This window comes from Anguilla rostrata, chromosome 1, assembly GCF_018555375.3.
Source record: "Anguilla rostrata isolate EN2019 chromosome 1, ASM1855537v3, whole genome shotgun sequence".
In the NCBI taxonomy this organism is placed as follows: Eukaryota; Metazoa; Chordata; class Actinopteri; order Anguilliformes; family Anguillidae; genus Anguilla; species Anguilla rostrata.
In genome coordinates this window covers 31,438,369-31,457,224 of record NC_057933.1, presented here as the reverse complement: position 1 = coordinate 31,457,224, position 18,856 = coordinate 31,438,369, and the positions used below count along the sequence as shown (strand labels likewise).

At 40.1% G+C, this 18,856-nt stretch overlaps 1 protein-coding gene and 1 long non-coding RNA gene across 5 annotated transcripts; one reads left to right on the top strand and one right to left on the bottom strand.

Moving 5' to 3' along the window:
• Window positions 1-12: 12 nt before the first annotated feature.
• On the top strand, window positions 13-18,075 carry LOC135254451 (F-box only protein 30-like). 4 transcript variants are annotated; one of them, XM_064334635.1, is made up of 4 exons: window positions 24-196; window positions 5,210-5,268; window positions 7,730-9,900; window positions 17,464-18,075. In XM_064334635.1, the coding sequence occupies exons 3-4, from the start codon at window positions 7,753-7,755 to the stop codon at window positions 17,665-17,667; spliced, it is 2,352 nt and encodes a 783-aa protein (XP_064190705.1). In that variant the 5' UTR covers window positions 24-196; window positions 5,210-5,268; window positions 7,730-7,752; the 3' UTR covers window positions 17,668-18,075. The 4 variants fall into 4 exon arrangements, with proteins under 4 accessions (XP_064190689.1, XP_064190705.1, XP_064190696.1 ...); XM_064334619.1 differs by lacking the exon at window positions 5,210-5,268 and having other exon boundaries at window positions 13-320; XM_064334626.1 differs by lacking the exon at window positions 5,210-5,268.
• LOC135254472 (uncharacterized) lies at window positions 11,212-12,865 on the bottom strand. The gene is made up of 4 exons (XR_010329903.1): window positions 12,211-12,865; window positions 11,706-11,773; window positions 11,477-11,583; window positions 11,212-11,375 (listed from the first exon to the last, which is right to left on the bottom strand). It is a non-coding gene; the product is annotated as an uncharacterized LOC135254472 (long non-coding RNA).
• Window positions 18,076-18,856: the final 781 nt, after the last annotated feature.

Here is an 18,856-nt window from a genome sequence, read left to right as displayed (position 1 = left end):
TACGGCGAACTTCGACCGTTGCGTGATGACGTAATGCACGCCTGTCCCGGTCAGGGAATAGACACCACAGTAACCGAGACCTCTGCTTTAATTGCAGGGGGGAAAAATGAACAAAAATAGCTGAGTATCGAAAGTGTCGGACAAATGGGAAGGTAGTCGTATGTGTGGACTGACAGCAGGATTTAGTTTTTCTGTGGTAAGCGAAATTTCAAGAGTTTCTGTTGTTTCAGCGAAACGCTGGAAAGACAGGAGAAAGTTCCTGTCCGAGTCCTTCAAGACCGGAGTCGCAGCAGATGCGAGATGGGTCTTGCCTAGTCAAGGTTTGATCCGCGTCGGAAATGGCTGGACACGGAGCAGAAACGATAGACTACAGCGGGACTGGTGGTTGAGCTTCACTGTCTTGTGTGTGGCTATTTTGGCTTCAGGTAGCTTTACGTGTCTTGGGATCTATCAGGATGACGTTAGCCATACAATACAAAGCCACAGAGCTACAAGAAATAAATAACGCTGGCTTGATCTGGCTATATACGACGCGTTTGTTTTTAGCTAAAAGTAGCTAACTGGCTAACAACCGTCTTGAGATGGACATTGCAGTCATCAGTGGAGGCCGAGAAGTTGAGCAGGCGATTCCCTATGATAGCTATCTAACAAGCTATGAAGTCCAGATAGCGCAGTTAGCCAGCTAGCTAATGCGTGTGTATAGTTAGTTAGCATATTAGCTGTCTTATTGGGTAATTGTTGCTAGCTTGTCTGTACTGTCAGAGCTGTTCAACTTTGTTGACACGTTTCTTTTAGGTGGTTTTCATGTATTAGCGAAATAGGAAGTTAACGTTACAGTTAGTCTATGTTAGCTATTGAGTAATCATTGTACTGCCTAAATTGTTTCTTGCTAGCCACAAGGAAGTTGAGTATAGGGAACGTTGTCATAAAAATTTTCCCGACCGTGAAGAATGCCTTACTTGTTTACATTTTGAACAGTTGTTTCTCCTGAGTAAATCGATCGTTGTTTCCGTCGCAGCACTTTAGACACAAGCAATATTGGAAGCGCTATCCTAAAATTTCTTCTTACCGTGAAGAGTGCCTGGCCAGCAAGCGTAGAAATGTGTTAACACGGCGACACAATTACATCGAAAAAGACCATCTTTGGAAAAAAAACGCTATATTCTGTAACTGCTTTTAGATCAAACCTACCATGCACAAAAACTATAAATCGCTCGTCAGTCTGTTTATAATGCCGTCATAGCGCGGAGTGTTTAAAACCATAAAACCACCCCTTAATAAAATAAAAACAATAGGCTACACGTTAACTTTAAATATAGACCAACTAGTCTGGTTTTGACAACTCCGTGATTAAACTGGCTCACGGAGTTCTCAGAAGTAACTTAAACATCCACTAAGCATTGGTGACTTACTCCTAGTTAAGTATTTTCTGCAGCCTACTTGAGAATACGTGGCGTACTAGAAGTTCAAGTGTAAGCTTAAGTATATTTTGCCTATACTTGTTCAAAAGTGAACCAAGTAGACATTCTTATTTTAAGAAAGAATGCTATTAGTGTGCTTCTAAAACTTTATGGGGTCCACCTTGTTAAAGTTCCTTCATTCAAGTAGTAGGATAATAGGACAGCACCTTATTCCCAGATTCCCCTCCTCAGTCAGTGAGAATTCTTTGAAGAGCTCCAATCCTATAGAAAAATTCCACCATGCATTATGCTACATTCTCAGCTTGGTTAGACTTTAGTGGATATGCCTCAACCCACTTTGTTTTGTGGTCAACCATGAGGCATATATATTGCTTCTTGGAGTTGCCGTCAGTTTCCCAGCAAGATCCATCCTAACCGGTACAAATGGTTCAGACACGTGAGCAGTTCCTAAACAAGACCAGGTCAAAACCTAGTATATGGCTGGACCTAACGCACTTCATCCGGCCGACCAATGGTGTAACTTAATAACTCGGCCGATCAACCAATGGTGTAAATTCATCACTCAGTCACTCAATCTCAGACATTCACGTTTGTAGGGCTGGCCCCGCTGTTGCGGTCCGGCCAAAAATTAGGAGTGGACAATGACATATTGGTAACTTGTGTACAAAGAGACACAAATACATGAAGCTTTGAACTGGGATGTATTTTTGTGTTGTTTCTGGCACTGAGGGGAGTTCAGGAATAAGGTGCTGTCCTATTTTCATGAATTTTCAATGATTTCTCAATAATAACATGTTTGCACAGAACGTGTAGATGAGTTGCGTGTTTGCTCATTAGAAGGGACTTAATTCACTCACAGCATTTCATCAAAAGACAAACTCAATGAAATAGCTTACAATACTGTCAAGTATTCATGTATATGTAAAAAAAAATGCACAATAATGAGAGCCTTGCAAGTGCTGTTATTTATTTGTTATTCTTGAACAACTGTTATTGCACACACAGGCAGACTAGTTGATACAGTCTCATTCATTTTTTTTTCATTTTAATAAGGAAAACACTTATTTGAATTATGTATTGGTCTTTTTTAGTTTGTTTAGTGAAAAACAAGAAAAATCTAGATAAAAATTGTGAATCGTGAAAAGTTTGAAAAAAATCTAGATTTTATTTTTTGGCCATATCGCCCAGCCCTAGATGGTAGTATAAACAGATTGATTGTGATGGACAAATGTTTATTTATTTATTTATTTATTTCTTTCTTTCTTTGATGCATAGTAGGTTTGATCTAAATGCATTTACAACATAGAGCCTTTATCCCAACGCTTGTATACCTCGATGTAAGTGTGCCGCTGTGTTAACACATTTCTATGCTTGCTGGCCAGGCACTCTTCACGGTAAGAAGAAATTTTAGGATAGCGCTTCCGATATTGCTTGTGTTGACAGTCCTGCGATAGAAACAATGATAGATTTACTCAGGAGCCACGTCTGTTCAAAATGTAAACAAGTAAGGCATTCTTCACGGTCCAGAAAAGTTTTATGACAACGTTAGCTGACACTAGTTGTGTGCACGTTGAACTCAAACCTGAGTCAAGTGTTGTGCTGATTTTAAATTATAGCTACCACTTAGACTAGCTTGCCAAGCATTGCATTTCCTGATAGATGGCAGTTTGGTATTTGTCTCTAAATGCCAATCCAGTACCTATCAGTTTACATGATTTTTTTGCTAATAGAGTGCAAACGGTCTTGACAAGTAAGTATGGTAGCTTGCTATTTTACTTGAAGTAAGTCAGGGTCATAGAGTAACGGATAACGAGCCCTAGCCGTAGGTTGATAATGCATTCTCCTCTGTAACATACTGACAGCTGCTACTGTTATCAATAGCAGGCTAAAGGTGGAATTATGTTATAGTAAGATAGACTAGATCATTTATCTTTAACACTAGCAATTGTCATGTACTGTGCCTATAATTTTCATTCAGCTTACACATCATATTTTCATATCATGGTTTCAACAACCATAAGCAGTACTGTACACTCAATCACTAGAAACCACCTGTCAGAGCTTAATCCTGCTATGTTGACCGTAAGATAACATTAACGATGATGACTTATTAAAGCTTGAACACCCCAGGGTGTAAGAACTTGAGTGAAGTCAAATTTGTTTATGTGAGTCCTGAGGGTGTGCCTTTTCTCATTGCTTAATAGAGCCACTTGTCATGTATTATTTCAGGGCATCATAATGTTTGAGACATAATAATGTTATGTAAATGAAAGTATTCTTGTTTAGTACTTTATCTCATATCCTGTACTTGCAAAGACTGCTTGATATCTGTGACCTATGGACACCACCATTTGAGTATCTTCCCTGGTGATGTTCTACTACGTCTATCCTACAGCCATCTTCAGCTCCCGTTGTTTTTTTAAAGGCTTGTTGCCTTAAGTTTTCTCATCAGCATATGAAGTGCATGTTCAGTTGGATTCAGATTGGGTGACTGACTTGGCCATTGAATAATCTTCCAGGTTTGGCTTTGAAAAACTCCTTTGTTGCTTTAGCAGTATGTTTGGGATCATTGTCTTGCTGTAGGATGAAGCGCTTTCCAATGAGTTTGGCAGCATTTGCTTGAACTTGAGCTCATAAGATGTTTCTGTACACTTCAGAATGAATTCTGTTGCTGCTATCAGCAGTTATAAAATCAACAAAGGCAAGTGAGCCAGGAATTGTGGCAGCCATACATGCCAAAAACATTACACTCTCACCACCATGCAGGCATGTTTCAGTATTAAGATTTCATAGTATGATTATTTTGGCCAGCATTTTCACAATTTCCAATATTATCTAGATAATTATTGAAAGTCTTAAAACAGTATTAAAATATATTTTAATGACTTGAAAAGTACTAGCCTATTTTATTCCAATCAGAAAACATGTTGCTAAAACATGTATGTAAAAATGTTAACAGTTTGGCCATGTTAATAACTAGCTTTTACAGCTTTTACAGAATTCAGAAGTAAATGGGCCAGTGATGTCATGTGAATTTGTGTGTCCACCAGCAATACGTTTTATCCAAAGAAATTAACATTCCTGCAATAATTTAAGAAATGTTTCTAAGAAATTATAAAAGAATGTCAAAATATTTTGTCTAAGATAGCAAAAGCTAAAGCAACTTTTGTCTACAAACAGGGATTTCATCAAATGTCATTCAGCAAAATGAAATTCCCTGGCCATTTTAAGTCATATTACATGATGACAGTCATGTGATTACATCACAAAGAGGACCACTGAAGGTCACTACCAGCTGAGTCAGTGTCTATAATTCATTCCAATTTTTTTTGATAATATCACCTGTTTGCACTCTGGAACAAAGTGGAAAAGAAATGCCCGTCATTCAGGACAATGTCCAGGAAGTGGCCATAGACCTAATATAGGCTATATAAAAATAGTTAATTGCATATGAAAGTGTATCTTTAAAAGTTATGGTGAAAGCTAACACTTTATATAGCCTAGGTGGCCAAACAATTGCTTGTTAGAAATGATTAGGCTATGTATCATATTATCATTCAGTTACATGGCCATGTCCATCAGAAACACAACATTTTGCTGTTTACCAAGATTGTCATCCATTTTACTAAATCAATTGATTTAGTGCATTTTTTGCAGGTAAATTAATTATGTAAGATGTAGCTATATTTAATACACAATTCTAAAAGATAAAATTATATATAACTTTTACAAAAAATGTATTTTATTTATTTATGTATGTTTTTTTTACATTTTCTATCATTTTACAGATGCCTCTATGTAAAGAGAAATGTGCGTTGAGGGCCGATCCTGTTGCAAAGGAAGAGAGGTTAGTCAGGACAAGAGAGGGGTATTTCTTTCATTGGGTAATGCAGTTTTAGAGATTGACAGGGCAGGCTGTCATATATAGTGACCAGCATCACTGTTTTAGGAAAACCCAAATCGTTTTAATAACCTCTTTTTCTCACACATGCATGCACTCACTTATGGGCGCACATGCAAACACACACACACACACTCTCACACTTCACACACACACGCTCACTTAAATCTTCAGTCCCACCTGTATTTGGAATGTCCTATTCGCGAACTATGTACTAGCATGCTCATGTACAGCTCTTGCTGCCGGCTTGGGAGGGTGGAGGCAATCCGCAACGATCCTTGTGCCTGCCAGCCAGTTGATTCTTGTTGCATTAAGGTTTTCTTTAATTTTAGTTAATGCAGAAGGAAGCAAGTCAGGTAGATTGATCACCCTCCTGTATTTACTAAATCCTCACATGCAGCTGAAAGGAGAACAATGGTTTTTAATGTTTATCTGGGTCTGTTCCTTGGATTTTAAGAACTTGCATCTAGATGTGATTCAATTTAGATAATACTATGTCACAATAAATTATTTACCAAGAAGTCTGAATGTCATTCATGGGAACAGAATCATGTCATTCAATTAAGACATTACATTAAACATTTAAAAAATACATTAACCATTTATTCCACCAAAACATCTGATGATAATCAAAAGTGATCGAACAGTATGAATTTGAAATTAATTTATGACCTTTTTCACTATTCTACTATAAAGATGGGGAACTGACTACAAAATTAGAGATGTTTAAAATAGCAAATAACTGATATGAATCCCTTCTTATATGGAAATCTGTCTATTATACCAATTTCTTATTTGTTTGATGATGGATTTTAGTTGTTTCTACAATATAAAGTATTTCAGCTCATTTTCAACTAAAATATTTCCACTGAATGATTTTTTAGGGAGTAAAATCTGACTAAATGTATATTAAGCTCTTAAGCAATTTGCGAAGTTCTTGAAAACATTATTTTTAAAGGAGGCACTTTATACATTTCAACATTTTTAATGTATTGACAATTTCAAAACCTAAAATGTCTCTGACCCAAATGTAAAGTATATATAATGTGCAGCTTATTCAAATTTTTTTTTTTTTTTTTACAAATTTTCGCTAGCAAAAAAGACAAAACAAAACTAACAACTCATAAAAAATAAAAAGTGAGGATAACATTACCATTTTTTCTGGTAGCATTATCACCTGCTGCGGTGATGCATGACTGCTGCCTTCCACCATGGTACAGTGAAAACTTGTCACTGTGTCTACTGAGTGTCACAGAATAAGAAGTGCTCCCCCTGTCTGTAGCCACTTATTACTCTTCTTCACTTTTATAGGCGGTTGACCACGGCTGGTATAAGAGCTGCTTATTTCAGAAATGGCTGATATAAATTTATGGCGATTAAATAACCATTAATGTATGTTTTACTGACATTTTTAGTATTACAGTTACTTTAGGCTTTCACTTTGCTCTTGCCACTCTGGTACAAATGAATCTTGGTCTCAACTGTCCACAAGGCTCTTTTCCAGAACTGTAGGCTCCTTTAGATACTTAGCACCAAACCTGGCCATCCTGCTTTTGTAGCTGACTAATGGTCTGCATCTTGCTGTTTAGCCTCTGTAGTTCAGTTTGTGAAGTCTTCTGTGGACAGTAGTCACTGTCACATCCTGAAGGGTCTTTAGGGTCTATCAGACAGATGTTTGTGGGTTTTATTTTATTTTGGAGAGAATTCTGTGGCCATCAACTGTAGAGGTCTTCCTTAGCCTTCCAGGGCCTTTGTGATTACTGGGCTCACCAGTGCTCTCCTTTTTTAATGATATTTCCAACAGTTGATTTTAGTAAGTCTAACATTTGGCCTATGTCTCTGACTGTTTTTTTAAAATTTATTTCTCTGCCTCATAATGACTGCCTTGACTTTCATTAGCACAGCTCTGGTCCTCATGTTGATAAATGCCAATGACAGTCTCCAAAGGCAATCAAAAGACTAGAAGTAAGACTAGATACTCAAAGCTCACTTATACATGCACTAAGAAAGCAGTTGAACACACCTGACTAATCAGAATCTCCTGTTAAGGCAATTTGTCCTAAACATTATGGTGCTTTGAAATGGGGGGACTATGTATAAAAAGTGCTGTAATTTCTACATAGTGAAACCAAAATGTATAGAAATTTTTTCTGAGTTATTTGATTACAAATCTAAAAGTGGTGGTAGAGATCAAGAAAAAATGTCTTCGTCCAAAACATTTTGGAGGGCACAGTATGTAGCCCTATTACAAAAAAGCTTGTATAATTCATTCAAGTGCCTCATATTTTTTATTTATGGTGTAATTGTGGCGTCAGCTTTTGTGTGTTGGTTTGAGAAGTGCATAATATCTCCTGTTTAGTTTTTCTTATTGTATAATTCCCGTTGTATCTCTTCAAATGTCTTACAGAGTTGGTGACACCATTCCCCAAAATGGAGGAGCTAGTGCATGTACACCATGCCCACTGCAAGAATTGTGTGAATCGAAGGTGCATGGCCAGATTGGAGCCTGGCATTTCCTGCAACCTTATGGGCTGCCCCATGGTCTGCGGGGCCATTTTCCACTCATGCAAAGCAGATGAGCATTTCCTGCTGTGTCCATTAGAGAGAGTTCCGTGTCCAAACATTGGATTTGGGTGCCCCTTCATGGTTGTCCGGAACAAAATAGCGGAACACCTGGAGACATGCCCAGCGAGTGTAGTGTGCTGCACCATGGAGTGGAACCGCTGGCCAATCAGCTACGCCGACAGTACGTCCTATGAGAACTTGAGCAAGGACTTTGATGTGGTGGACCAACTGGACATGGCTTTAGCACTGCAGGACCAGCGAATGCTGTTAGAATCACTTAAAGTGGCCACCACAGTTTCTAAAAGTGCTAGTAGTCAGGTCAGTACCATTGTAAACATGGCTATACCATCGAGCATGCCAGAAAATGGAATCGGGTGCATCAATGTGGATACTATGGATGTGGAATTGTATGGTGAACTTCATCAAGCCACAGTGGAGACTGGTAGAAGCTTAGCTGTAGCATTGGAAATCCTCAGTAGTACGTCTAAGGAAGCAGGTGTAGTGAATGGAAAGGTACCAGAGGAAAAGGTGAGAAGAAATGAGGCCTTTCAAGATGGTTATGAAGATGTTTCAAACTTTGAGAATACAGAGGTGAAGAGTGATAATGAGTTGTGCTATGAGTCAGGAGCTGTTGGTGGAATGGACCAAGGGGTTAGAATAGTTGAGGGTGGGGATGAATGTGCAAGCAACAGAAAGTCACACACAGAGCGGAATGGATTTTCTGGAGTCCTAGCAGACATTGTGGAGGCCGACCAGATGATGGGCCTCATCAAGAGAGATCAGAATGGATGCAATGGCTTTCACCACAGCAAGGGTGAAAAGGGGAACAAAGAACAGGATGATATTAGTTTGGACACTGCTGAATCAAGGCACTCTGAAATGAATGGATTGTGCAAATGCAGTAAGACTGGAGATGAACCAGATCAGGACCATTCCGTGCCCATAGCATCACGGGACTCTTCTGGGTCTCTGTCACCAATGCTACCATCACCTCTTCCAGATCAGCTTCTTGACCTCCCTCCAAACGACATCCTGCTGAATGTTCCTGCCAGCAGTGAAGATGGATGGCTGGAACGTAAGTTTCAGAATGTCCAGGTAATCCGTGGGACAAGCGTATTCATGCTGAATGGTCGCAGGGCGTTTCTCACCAACTCACAACTCTTCCGTACCAAAATGGAGGATAAAGCTGTGGACACATCTGACCTAGAGGTTCCTGATGACCCAATGGGCCTCCACGGAATTGATTTGATCACAGCAGCCCTTCTTTTCTGCCTGGGCGACTCGCCTGGGGGGAGGAGCATCTCCGATAGCCGCTACGTGGATGGATACCATGTTGACTTTGGCACACAGACCTTTTCCTTCCCTTCGGCCATCCTGGCCACGGACACCATGGTGGGTGACATTGCCTCAGCATCAGCCTGTGATCATGCCAGTCCACAGCTCTCTAATCCAAGCCCCTTCCACACCCTCCGGCTTGACTTGGTGCTGGAGTGTGTGGCTCGCTACCAGACCAAGCAACGCTCTATGTTCACTTTTGTCTGCGGGCAGCTCTTTCGGAGGGATGAGTTCTCCTCCCATTTCAGGAACGTTCACGGGGATATCCATGCCGGCCTCAATGGCTGGATGGAGCACCGCTGCCCCCTAGCGTACTACGGCTGCACCTACTCCCAGAGGCGGTTTTGCCCGTCGGTGCAGGGCTCCCGCATCATCCACGACCGGCACCTGAGGTCGTTCGGTATACAGCCTGCTGTGCCCACATACCCGAGTGGGCCGACCGCAGGTGACAGGTGCCCATCAGGGTCCTGTTGTGACAACCTGAGTGGCCTCCCGTTCGAGGTACTCCAGCACGTGGTCGGCTTCTTGGATGGCTTCAGCCTGTGCCAGCTGTCCCAGGTGTCCCGACGGATGAGGGAAGTGTGTTCCAGTCTGCTGCAGGCACGGGGTATGGTGGTACTTCTTTGGGGCAAGACACACTGCCCAGATGGGACTTCATCTTGGCACATCAAAAACAAGGTTGGTCAACCTGTCTTTTAAAATGTAACCTGAAGTGTTGTGTTTAAGAAAAACTTCTAGTGAATGTGTCAAGAAATCAGTCTGTCGAAATGTGACTGTTGCAGAATTACTTCTTAAGGGTTCCCAATTTGACATGTGCTCGTTGCTTCAGAGTAAATAGTTTTGCTTTTGCTGGCTTTATTTGAAGTTTTTGAGCGGTTACGAAGAAGTGTATTGATTAACCAGCTTTGAAACACTTAAATGTTTTGCAGACCTGTTTTGTAAAACCTGCGTGCTGTATTGTGCTTGAATGCCCTTAACTTCTTTTTATGTTGTAGAAGGCATGTTTCAAGCACTACCGCTAGGAACTCTAAAATGAAAGGCTTTGTATAAGGCAAGATTTGGATTGCAAACACAGATCAAGCTAATTTGGGTTTGCCAGTGGCAGATGCCCTGTAGTATTAGCACGAGAGGCATTGTAAAGGTTTTTAGTGGTGTGTTCTGCACAGTATAATTGTGCCGCAGTCATCTTCCAATGATAAACATCTCCCCCTGCTCTATGCAGATTTATTTAAGTCCAAAACAGAATTCTGGCGTAAGCTGTGTTTTTAATCCCATTGTGCAGCTGCTACATCTGGCCAATCCTCACCCATTTAGGTAGTGTTCTATTTTTTGTTAGTGATTAGTGTTCTAGGCTGTATAACTCCAAATGTGAGCATCGCAGAGACTTGGAAAATGGCTTAAATGAGGCAGGACACCTGTACAATTTATAGTACTAATAGATTCGTTTGTTGACAATTTAGGTAGAAATAAAGTGCCACAAATGCAATCATCTTGTTTGAAATTAAATATGCCAAATTACTAAAGATATATGAGGCAAAATATAAGCAGTGTAACCTGGTGTCCTGTCCTTCAGTGTCTCCTAATCTGTCCAAAATATCTAAATTGTGCATTGCTGCAAATCATAACATAATAGTATATTTTACTGCAAATCAACTGTTGTGACTGATGAAACTCACTTTTGCATAATTTTCAAGTTGTAATTACCATCATTTCATCAGTATAGGGATCTAAGCAGTGTTTCCCACAGGTCTGAAATATAGCCTACTTGTGGTGGTAGCCAGCGGAAAGGGCCGGCATTACCTGCCGGCGCAAAAATGGTCTACTATATGTGACAAACAATTATATATAAATATTTTAATTTATTGAATATTTCTATTAATTTCACATAATATATTTCACAGATCCAACCCACCCCATCCATCTACCCACATGGGAAGAGTAAGACAAAGTTTAAAAAATTAAGAATAAAACACTCTTTAGTGTGTACAAAGATGGCACTGTTTGTCAGAGCACTTAATCGTTCTAGGTTTTTCAAAGAAGAGCTCCAACGCCTGTGCATATGGGAACGCCTCTGGTGCTGGTCCATTTATCGATATTCGCACACATGCAGCCAGGTGCTCCCCTTTCAGTCTGTTTCTCAGGTCAGTTTTGACCTGAAAAACAGATGAAAAACAGACACTTGGCTTTAAATTAAATATACAGAAATTAGATGCAAAATATATTTAGTGCTGAAAGAAAGATAAAATTCACTTACCCTGTTCATGGTTAAAAAATCTCTCTCGCAGGGCAGAGGTTTGGATATATTTCTATTTCATCGTTTTCACTGGCCAGCAGCTGCACGATCTGAGCTTGTGTCTTGTCCTTCAGAGATTAGCCAAGGCAGGGCAAAAGAGCATACAGATGTCAAAACAAGCAATTCTAACCGCCAAGACAGACGAGACAGAAATCAGTTCAGTTCATATTAATTCAGGTAATTTACCAACCTTAAATGATCCTGATAGTACATGCTGCTTGTAGGATGTCCACTCCTGCAGAACTTTGGCTTCCTGCCCTAGGATGCATTTCTTTGTTAGGGTGTGCAACATTGAAATATTGGTCATTTTATCTGAGGTAACTGCCTTTGGACCCAGGACACTGAGGGCCCCTAACACTTCAGTGTGCTGGAACCTGCACTCAAGATTGCTCTCCAGGCTGCAAATGTAAGGTTTGAGGACCTGGAATGGTATTATACATTTTTCAGCTCAAGGAAAAAAGAAGGGAATGCAAAAATCAAAATATGTTTGAGTAGGAGCACTTCCTGGACTCAGATTGAGTTTGTTTGAGGTGCTCTTTGGATGGGATACGTATAGACATCAAAATCAAAGAAAACTCCAAGGCACTCTCTTTTTTAACAATCAAAATGCCTTTATTATCGTGGCATGGTCATATTAAACCAGAATATATGACCATGCCATGATAATGAAGGCATTTATGAAGGGATGTATTTACATCTCTGACGAATCTGGCCCACAGCTTTTCCCGGAGGTGCTCCTGGTTTCCGTGTCCCCTCCTGCTCCTCCCCGCTTCACTGGCAATGCTGAAGGCCCTAAGTCCTTCTGGGTCATCCAGGTCTTGGTGAAGGCGAGCAAGGAATGATCTGGGGAGTGGGGTCTCGCCTGCCTCCAGAATGCTCCTCAGAATAGCAAGTGTGACTGGAACCTAAATGTGGAAAAAGACAACAATATTATAGACTACATAATGCAAACATCTGGGAGCATCATTCTTTATCAAATGCATTCCTTTGTAATCTACCTGTTCCTTTATGTGGAGAAAGTTCACATCTGCTCTCTGAAACACCTTTGACAGCATTGATATGTGGGGCAACACATCTGCTTGAAGGTAGAGGGCAGCCACAAAGCAGTATGTGGCACAGAAGGTGTTTAGGCCTTTGACCACTGGGCACTTCCTTGTACTCGTCTCCTCTGCAAGAGCAGCCAGCACGGCTGGAAGGCTCCTCTGGAGATTTTGTATGGCTAGATGCTGAGATTACCACCTTGTATCTTTCACTTCCTACCAACAAGTAGAAACACTGGTAAGTATAAATTAAATAATATGACACCACAACAGTATTATGAAAATTGGTGTAAATGCACCTTAACTTTCATGTCGCTCAGACCGAGAGTGGTGGTGGCAGATCTCAGTGTGGCTGATCTATTTGCGCTGTTTCTAAAGAACAGGTGCAGTTCCAGTAGATGGCCCCTGAAGGTAGCCATGTATCTGACAGCATTTGCGGCATCTTTGCATGCCAGAAACCAGCTTTGGAAAACTGTCTGTGAGCTGCTTTGCCACTCCATTCACACGGCCTAGGTTTAAGATGTAAATTTAGTGTTGGGGGTGTCATTTTGTTTCCTTTGTTAAATGTGGGCCTATAAAGCCCTTTGAGACTAACTGATTAAGGGCTATACAAATAAACTTGACTTGACTAGTGTTAAATAACAGCTGATAATACAAATTTCACACTATCTATCAGATTTAACAATAAACTCCATACCCATCATTACCGCTGCACTGCCTGTCCCGAGTCTGTAGAGCCTGTCTACCGGGAGCTCCTTCTTCTGTAGTACACTCTTCCAGAGTTACCAGGTCAAGGGAATGGTTAAAAACACACCCCTCTTTATTCAGGTGTCTAAAATAAAATTAATAGGTTTTCACACACATTAATAAGTATCAACTAGGCCTATATCTTTATTTAAATGCACAGCATTCCTTCAAAAATACCCCACCTAACATGTAAATCCAGCTGGTAGCTTACGGACACATCTGTCTTTTCGTCAACCTCTAGGCTGATTGCTTGATGACCTTATCTCTTCCACAATAGGCAACTCTACTATCTGTGCAAGGATCTCCAGCATTTCATCCACTGTTCTGTGTGATTGGTAACTGTTTCTTTGATCCACCTGAGAAAAGGAGGTAACTTAACATTTTGCTAGGCCTGTGGCTAAAGTTCTTAGTTTCACAAGCATCAATTTGTAATATGTTTACCTTCAGCTTGTCAAAGTAATCACAACTCAAAAGCTGAGCTAGAATTAACAGCTTAGGGTAGTTGGTGTGGTGAGCAATCTCATTCTTTACTAGCCAGTAAAGGCATTTGAATCCCCCTATGATGGCCTCATGCTTGATAATAACGGTGGGCTCAAAAGCCTGCTTCACTGAGTAGCCTAGGCCTAGTAGTCTAACCTTAGCTAAAGTTAGTCTGTGTCATAGCCCAAAGAGAAAACAAATTATAATCTTTCTTATATTTAGCCAGTACAACTTTGCTGCATGTTGCGCAATGGTCAAGTTACGTGTGCTGAACACACTCTTGAGTCTTGTAGCTACCAACGCAGCATAATTGCCGCTTTCTTTCATAGAATTTGAAGGTCCTGCTTGTTCTTGGGGCATTTTGCCTTCAGGAAGTGAAATGCATGCTCAATTGGATTCAGGTCAGGTGATTGACTTGGCCATTGCAGAACATTCCACTTCTTTGTCTTCAAAAAGTCTTGGGTTGCTTTCGTAGTATGCTTCGGGTCATTGTCCATCTCCACTGTGAAGCACCGTCCAATGAGTTTTGAAGCATTTGGCTGAATCTGAGCAGATAATATAGCCCTATACACTTCAGAATTCATCCTGCTGCTTTTGTCAGCAGTCACATCATTAATAAATACAAGGGAACCAGTTCCAGTGGCAGCCAAACATGTCCACGCCATAACACTACCTCCACCATGCTTCACAGATGAGGTGGTATGCTTTGGATAATGAGCAGTTCCTTCCCTTCTCCATACTCTTCTCTTCCCGTCATTCTGGTACAAGTTGACCTTTGTCTCATCTGTCCATAGGATGTTGTTCCAGAATTGTACAGGCTTTTTTAGATGTTTTTTGGCAAACTCTAATCTGGTCCTCCTGTTTATGAGGCTTACCAATGGTTTACATATTGTGGTAAACCCTCTGTATTTACTCTGGTGAAGTCTTCTCTTGATTGTTGACTTTGACACAGATACACCTACCTCCTGGAGGGTGTTCTTGATCTGGCCAACTGTTGTGAAGGGCTTTTTCTTCATTAGGGAAAGTATTCTTCTGTCATCCACAGTTGTTTTCCGTGGTCTTCCGGGCCTTTTGGTGTTCCTGAGCTCACCAGTGCGTTCTATCTTTTTAAGAATGTACCAAATAGTTGATTTGGCCACACCTAATGTTCTTGCTATCTCTCTGATGGGTTTTTTGTTTTTTCAGCCTAATGATGGCTTGCTTCACTGACAGTGACACATCTTTGGACTTCATATTGAGAGTTAATGGCAACAGATTCCAAATGCAAATACCACACTTGAAATCAATTCTAGACATTTTATCTGCTTACTTGTAAATGAAATAATGAGGGAGTAACACACACCTGGCCATGGAACAGCTGAGCACCCAATTGTCCAATTACCTTAAAAAGGGGGGGACCACATATAAAAAATGCTGTAATTCCTACACCGTTCACCCGATTTGGATGTAAATACCTTCAAATTAAAGCTGAAGGTCTGCACTTTGAACTCCAATATGTATTGGTAGACCGCTAAAATAACAATAACTTTGTCAATGTCCAAATATTTATGGACCTGACTGTACCTAAATGTGTAATCATTTACATGCGTTTCTGTACTGTTCAGTATGCAGTCTTTTGTTGCATGGGGATGGGAGGACATTTTACAAATGTTACTATTTATGATCACTTCAAGAAGTTCAGGTTCATTTAGCAGATATCGGCGCAGTAAGTGTGTATTACTATTTTATACTATTACATGCCATAAGTGACATACAGCACATGAAGATAGTAATACCCCACATTATGTACAATAAGCTTACAATAAAATAATTTACCAGACATAGCTCAGGAGGTAAGAGCGTTTGTCTGGCAGTCGGAGGGTTGCTGGTTCAATCCCCTGCCGTGTCTAAGTGTCCCTGAGCAAGACACCTAACCCCTAATTGCTTCCAACGAGCTGATTGGTACCTTGCATGGCAGCCTCTCACTGTTGCTGTGTGTGTGAATGGGCGAATGAGAGGCATCAATTGTAAAGTGCTTTGGATAAAAGCGCTATATAAATGCAGTTCATTTACCATTCCATTTACCATCATCAAAAAAATCGTGTTCTGCTTCGTGGTAAACCAGTGTATCAAACACATCACATAACTAAGCCACCTATGGATGCTTACTCTACAGTATGTCTAATGCCCCCATTAGAGAATAGCGTAAACCTTTTGAAAGACACTATTTCATTGTGAGTGGCATTAATTCTGACAAAGCAGGCCACTACGAGCCACAACTGTAACACTGTATGCTAACAATGCCCCTATATGATCAGCAGCATTATTAGCAAAGGCTAAGAATTGTCTCTTACAACCAATGTGAATATAACAATATTGACATGACATAAATAATTGAAATTCTGCAAGCAGTAATAGGTACATCATCTCCATACGTATGTATCCTCACTAGACTTCATGTTTCCTTCTCTTCTGAACCACTCCCCACATCCATGTCAGCATAGTGAGAATTTTCTTTAGCCATGCCAATGGGTTGGAAAAATTAGTAAAATCCGAAGGATTATGCTAAGGTTATTTTGCAGATCTGTGCTGAAGCGACCATTTATGCTGCTACTCTGGGTAGCTCCGCTATAAACTTCCAATGAAACATGCCATACACAGTTGGGAAGCTTAGACTGTCCTCTTATACTTGTACTGCTTATACTGGATAAAAGTGTTATCAAACCAGAATGAACTGAAAAGAGTTACAATGGCGTAAAAAGCAGGTGGGGTTTGTGTGTGTGGCAGATGTAAATGCCTACCCCTGCTTTACATTTGTGTGCTTATTTCTCAAATTGATTGCTCAAGACAATAAATGACCACTAAATCTTGAAAGGGACATCTCTACGTGTAAAACCAATGGAAATATTGTATATTTATTGCATATCTCGTCGCAGATATCGATAGTAGAATGGCGTGAGATAATTACACAATTCTTTTTTTTTTTTGCTTTTCAGTCACTTTGCAGCATCTTTCACAGCTGTATTGGCATATCTTTGGGCTATCTATTATCTTGTAGCTATGACGAAATACAAATTTTTGGTGGTTAAAGGTAGACGCTGTTGTCCAGTGTTTCATGCTTAGGGGGGTATAGTTTCAGATGAGACTGCAGGAAGGGGGATCTTAATGAAGCTAGAGATTGTTTCAACTCATAGTTTGGTTCCAGGAGCAGTGAATGTCTGAGTTGAGCAATCTGAGGACACTGGCATCCTGGCTACTTGGGGGTTTGTGTGAAAGGGTTAAGAAGTACATAACCATGCTTTCATGCTTTAAGAACATCTAACATTTTTCCAGTTCTGTTAGTAATGGGTGAGAGTAGCTTTAGTGCATGGGGAAAGTTTATTCTTAAGCAACCAAACTGCAGTGAAATAATACTGCATTTAGGTGGAAAGTAGGTAGGTAGAAAGAAAGGTAGATACAAACTTACATTATTATTCAAACATGACAATTCTGTCAACCTGGCCTTTATCAAATAGCCAGAGTAAATTACAAATTGCGAAACGGATAGTGCTGTAAAAAAATATTTGAATCATATCAATTTGCTTTATAGAGGAATGTCTTCGTCAGCTCATGTGAGTCATTGGCTGACGGTGCATGGCAGTTGTGGCATTTCTGGAGTTAGCAAATGTTTTATATCCCATCTTTAATGTTTTTTTCCAAAAGGTGTGGCGTTTCAGCACGGCTTTTGGCACGGTGAAGGAGTGGAAATTTGCTGACATCGCCAGCATGGCTGACCACCTCAAGAGGTGCCGGTTCAACACGGTGGAGCGACGGCAGGAGCCTGTCCCGTTGCCATGCATGTGCTTTACCCGAGAGCTGACGAGAGAGAGGCGATCCCTGCGCTCTGTTCTGAAGCCAGTATTATAGATTCCTGCATTTATCCCATTGACTATGAAAACTTCTTTGTAACATGCAACACTTAACTAATGTCTTGCAGATTTCTATAAAATACTGTACGTACATTAAACAAACACAATGTAAATAAACAGATTTTTTATGTTGTTTATTTTTCTATATAAAAAACTCAGTCCTGTGTTGTATTGAAGTTTAAGAAAAGGAGCCTTAATGTATAAAATTACACTTGACTTGCTGGACATAGGACATTGGGCATGTATGATTTTTAACATGTTTAATAATTATTTTTCCCCCAGCAAATCTATGTATTAAAGTTACCACTTTTGGCTAATTTAGCTCATACTCAAGGAGTTTTTTTTTTTTTTTTTTGGTTTTGTTAAGATACTGACCAACCTGAAAATACAGTTATTCTTCTCTGAACAGGGGAAGTGCATGCAATTATTTAACTTCTTACTATTATTGCATAGTTTAATTTTGACAGTTAAAAGTTGTTAGGACATCACTAAAATTAGGATAATTTGAGTTTTGTCTGTCTAGCCTTGTGTAAAACATAACCATGATTAAATGTAAAATCCAAAATATAAATAATTTATTTTTGTAATACATGACTATAGTTTATAGTTTAAGTGTACTATATATATATATATATATATATATATATATATATATATATATATATATATATATATATACACTCACCGGCCACTTCATTAGGTGACAGGAGTGGCACCCAGTGCGGTCTTCTGCTGCTGTAGCCCATCTGCTTCTAGGTTTGACGTGGTTTGCAAGTCAATGCTCTTCTGCATACCTCGGTTGTAACGAGTGGTTATTTGATTTCACGTTGCCTTTCTATCAGCTCAAACCAGTCTGGCCATTCTCCTCTGACCTCTGCCATCAACAAGGTATTTTCGCCCAGAGAACTGTCGCTCACTGGATATTTTCTCTTTTTCGGACCATTCTCTGTAAACCCTAGAGATGGTTGTGCGTGAAAATCCCAGTAGATCAGCAGTTTCTGAAATACTCAAACCAGCTCGTCTGGCAGCAACAACCGTGCCACGTTCAAAGTCACTTAAATCACCCTTCCCCATTCTGATGCTTGGTTTGAACTTCAGCAGATCGTCTTGACCATGTCTACATGCCTAAATGCATTGAGTTGCTGCCATATGATTGGCTGATTAGATATTTGCGTTAATGGGTGCAG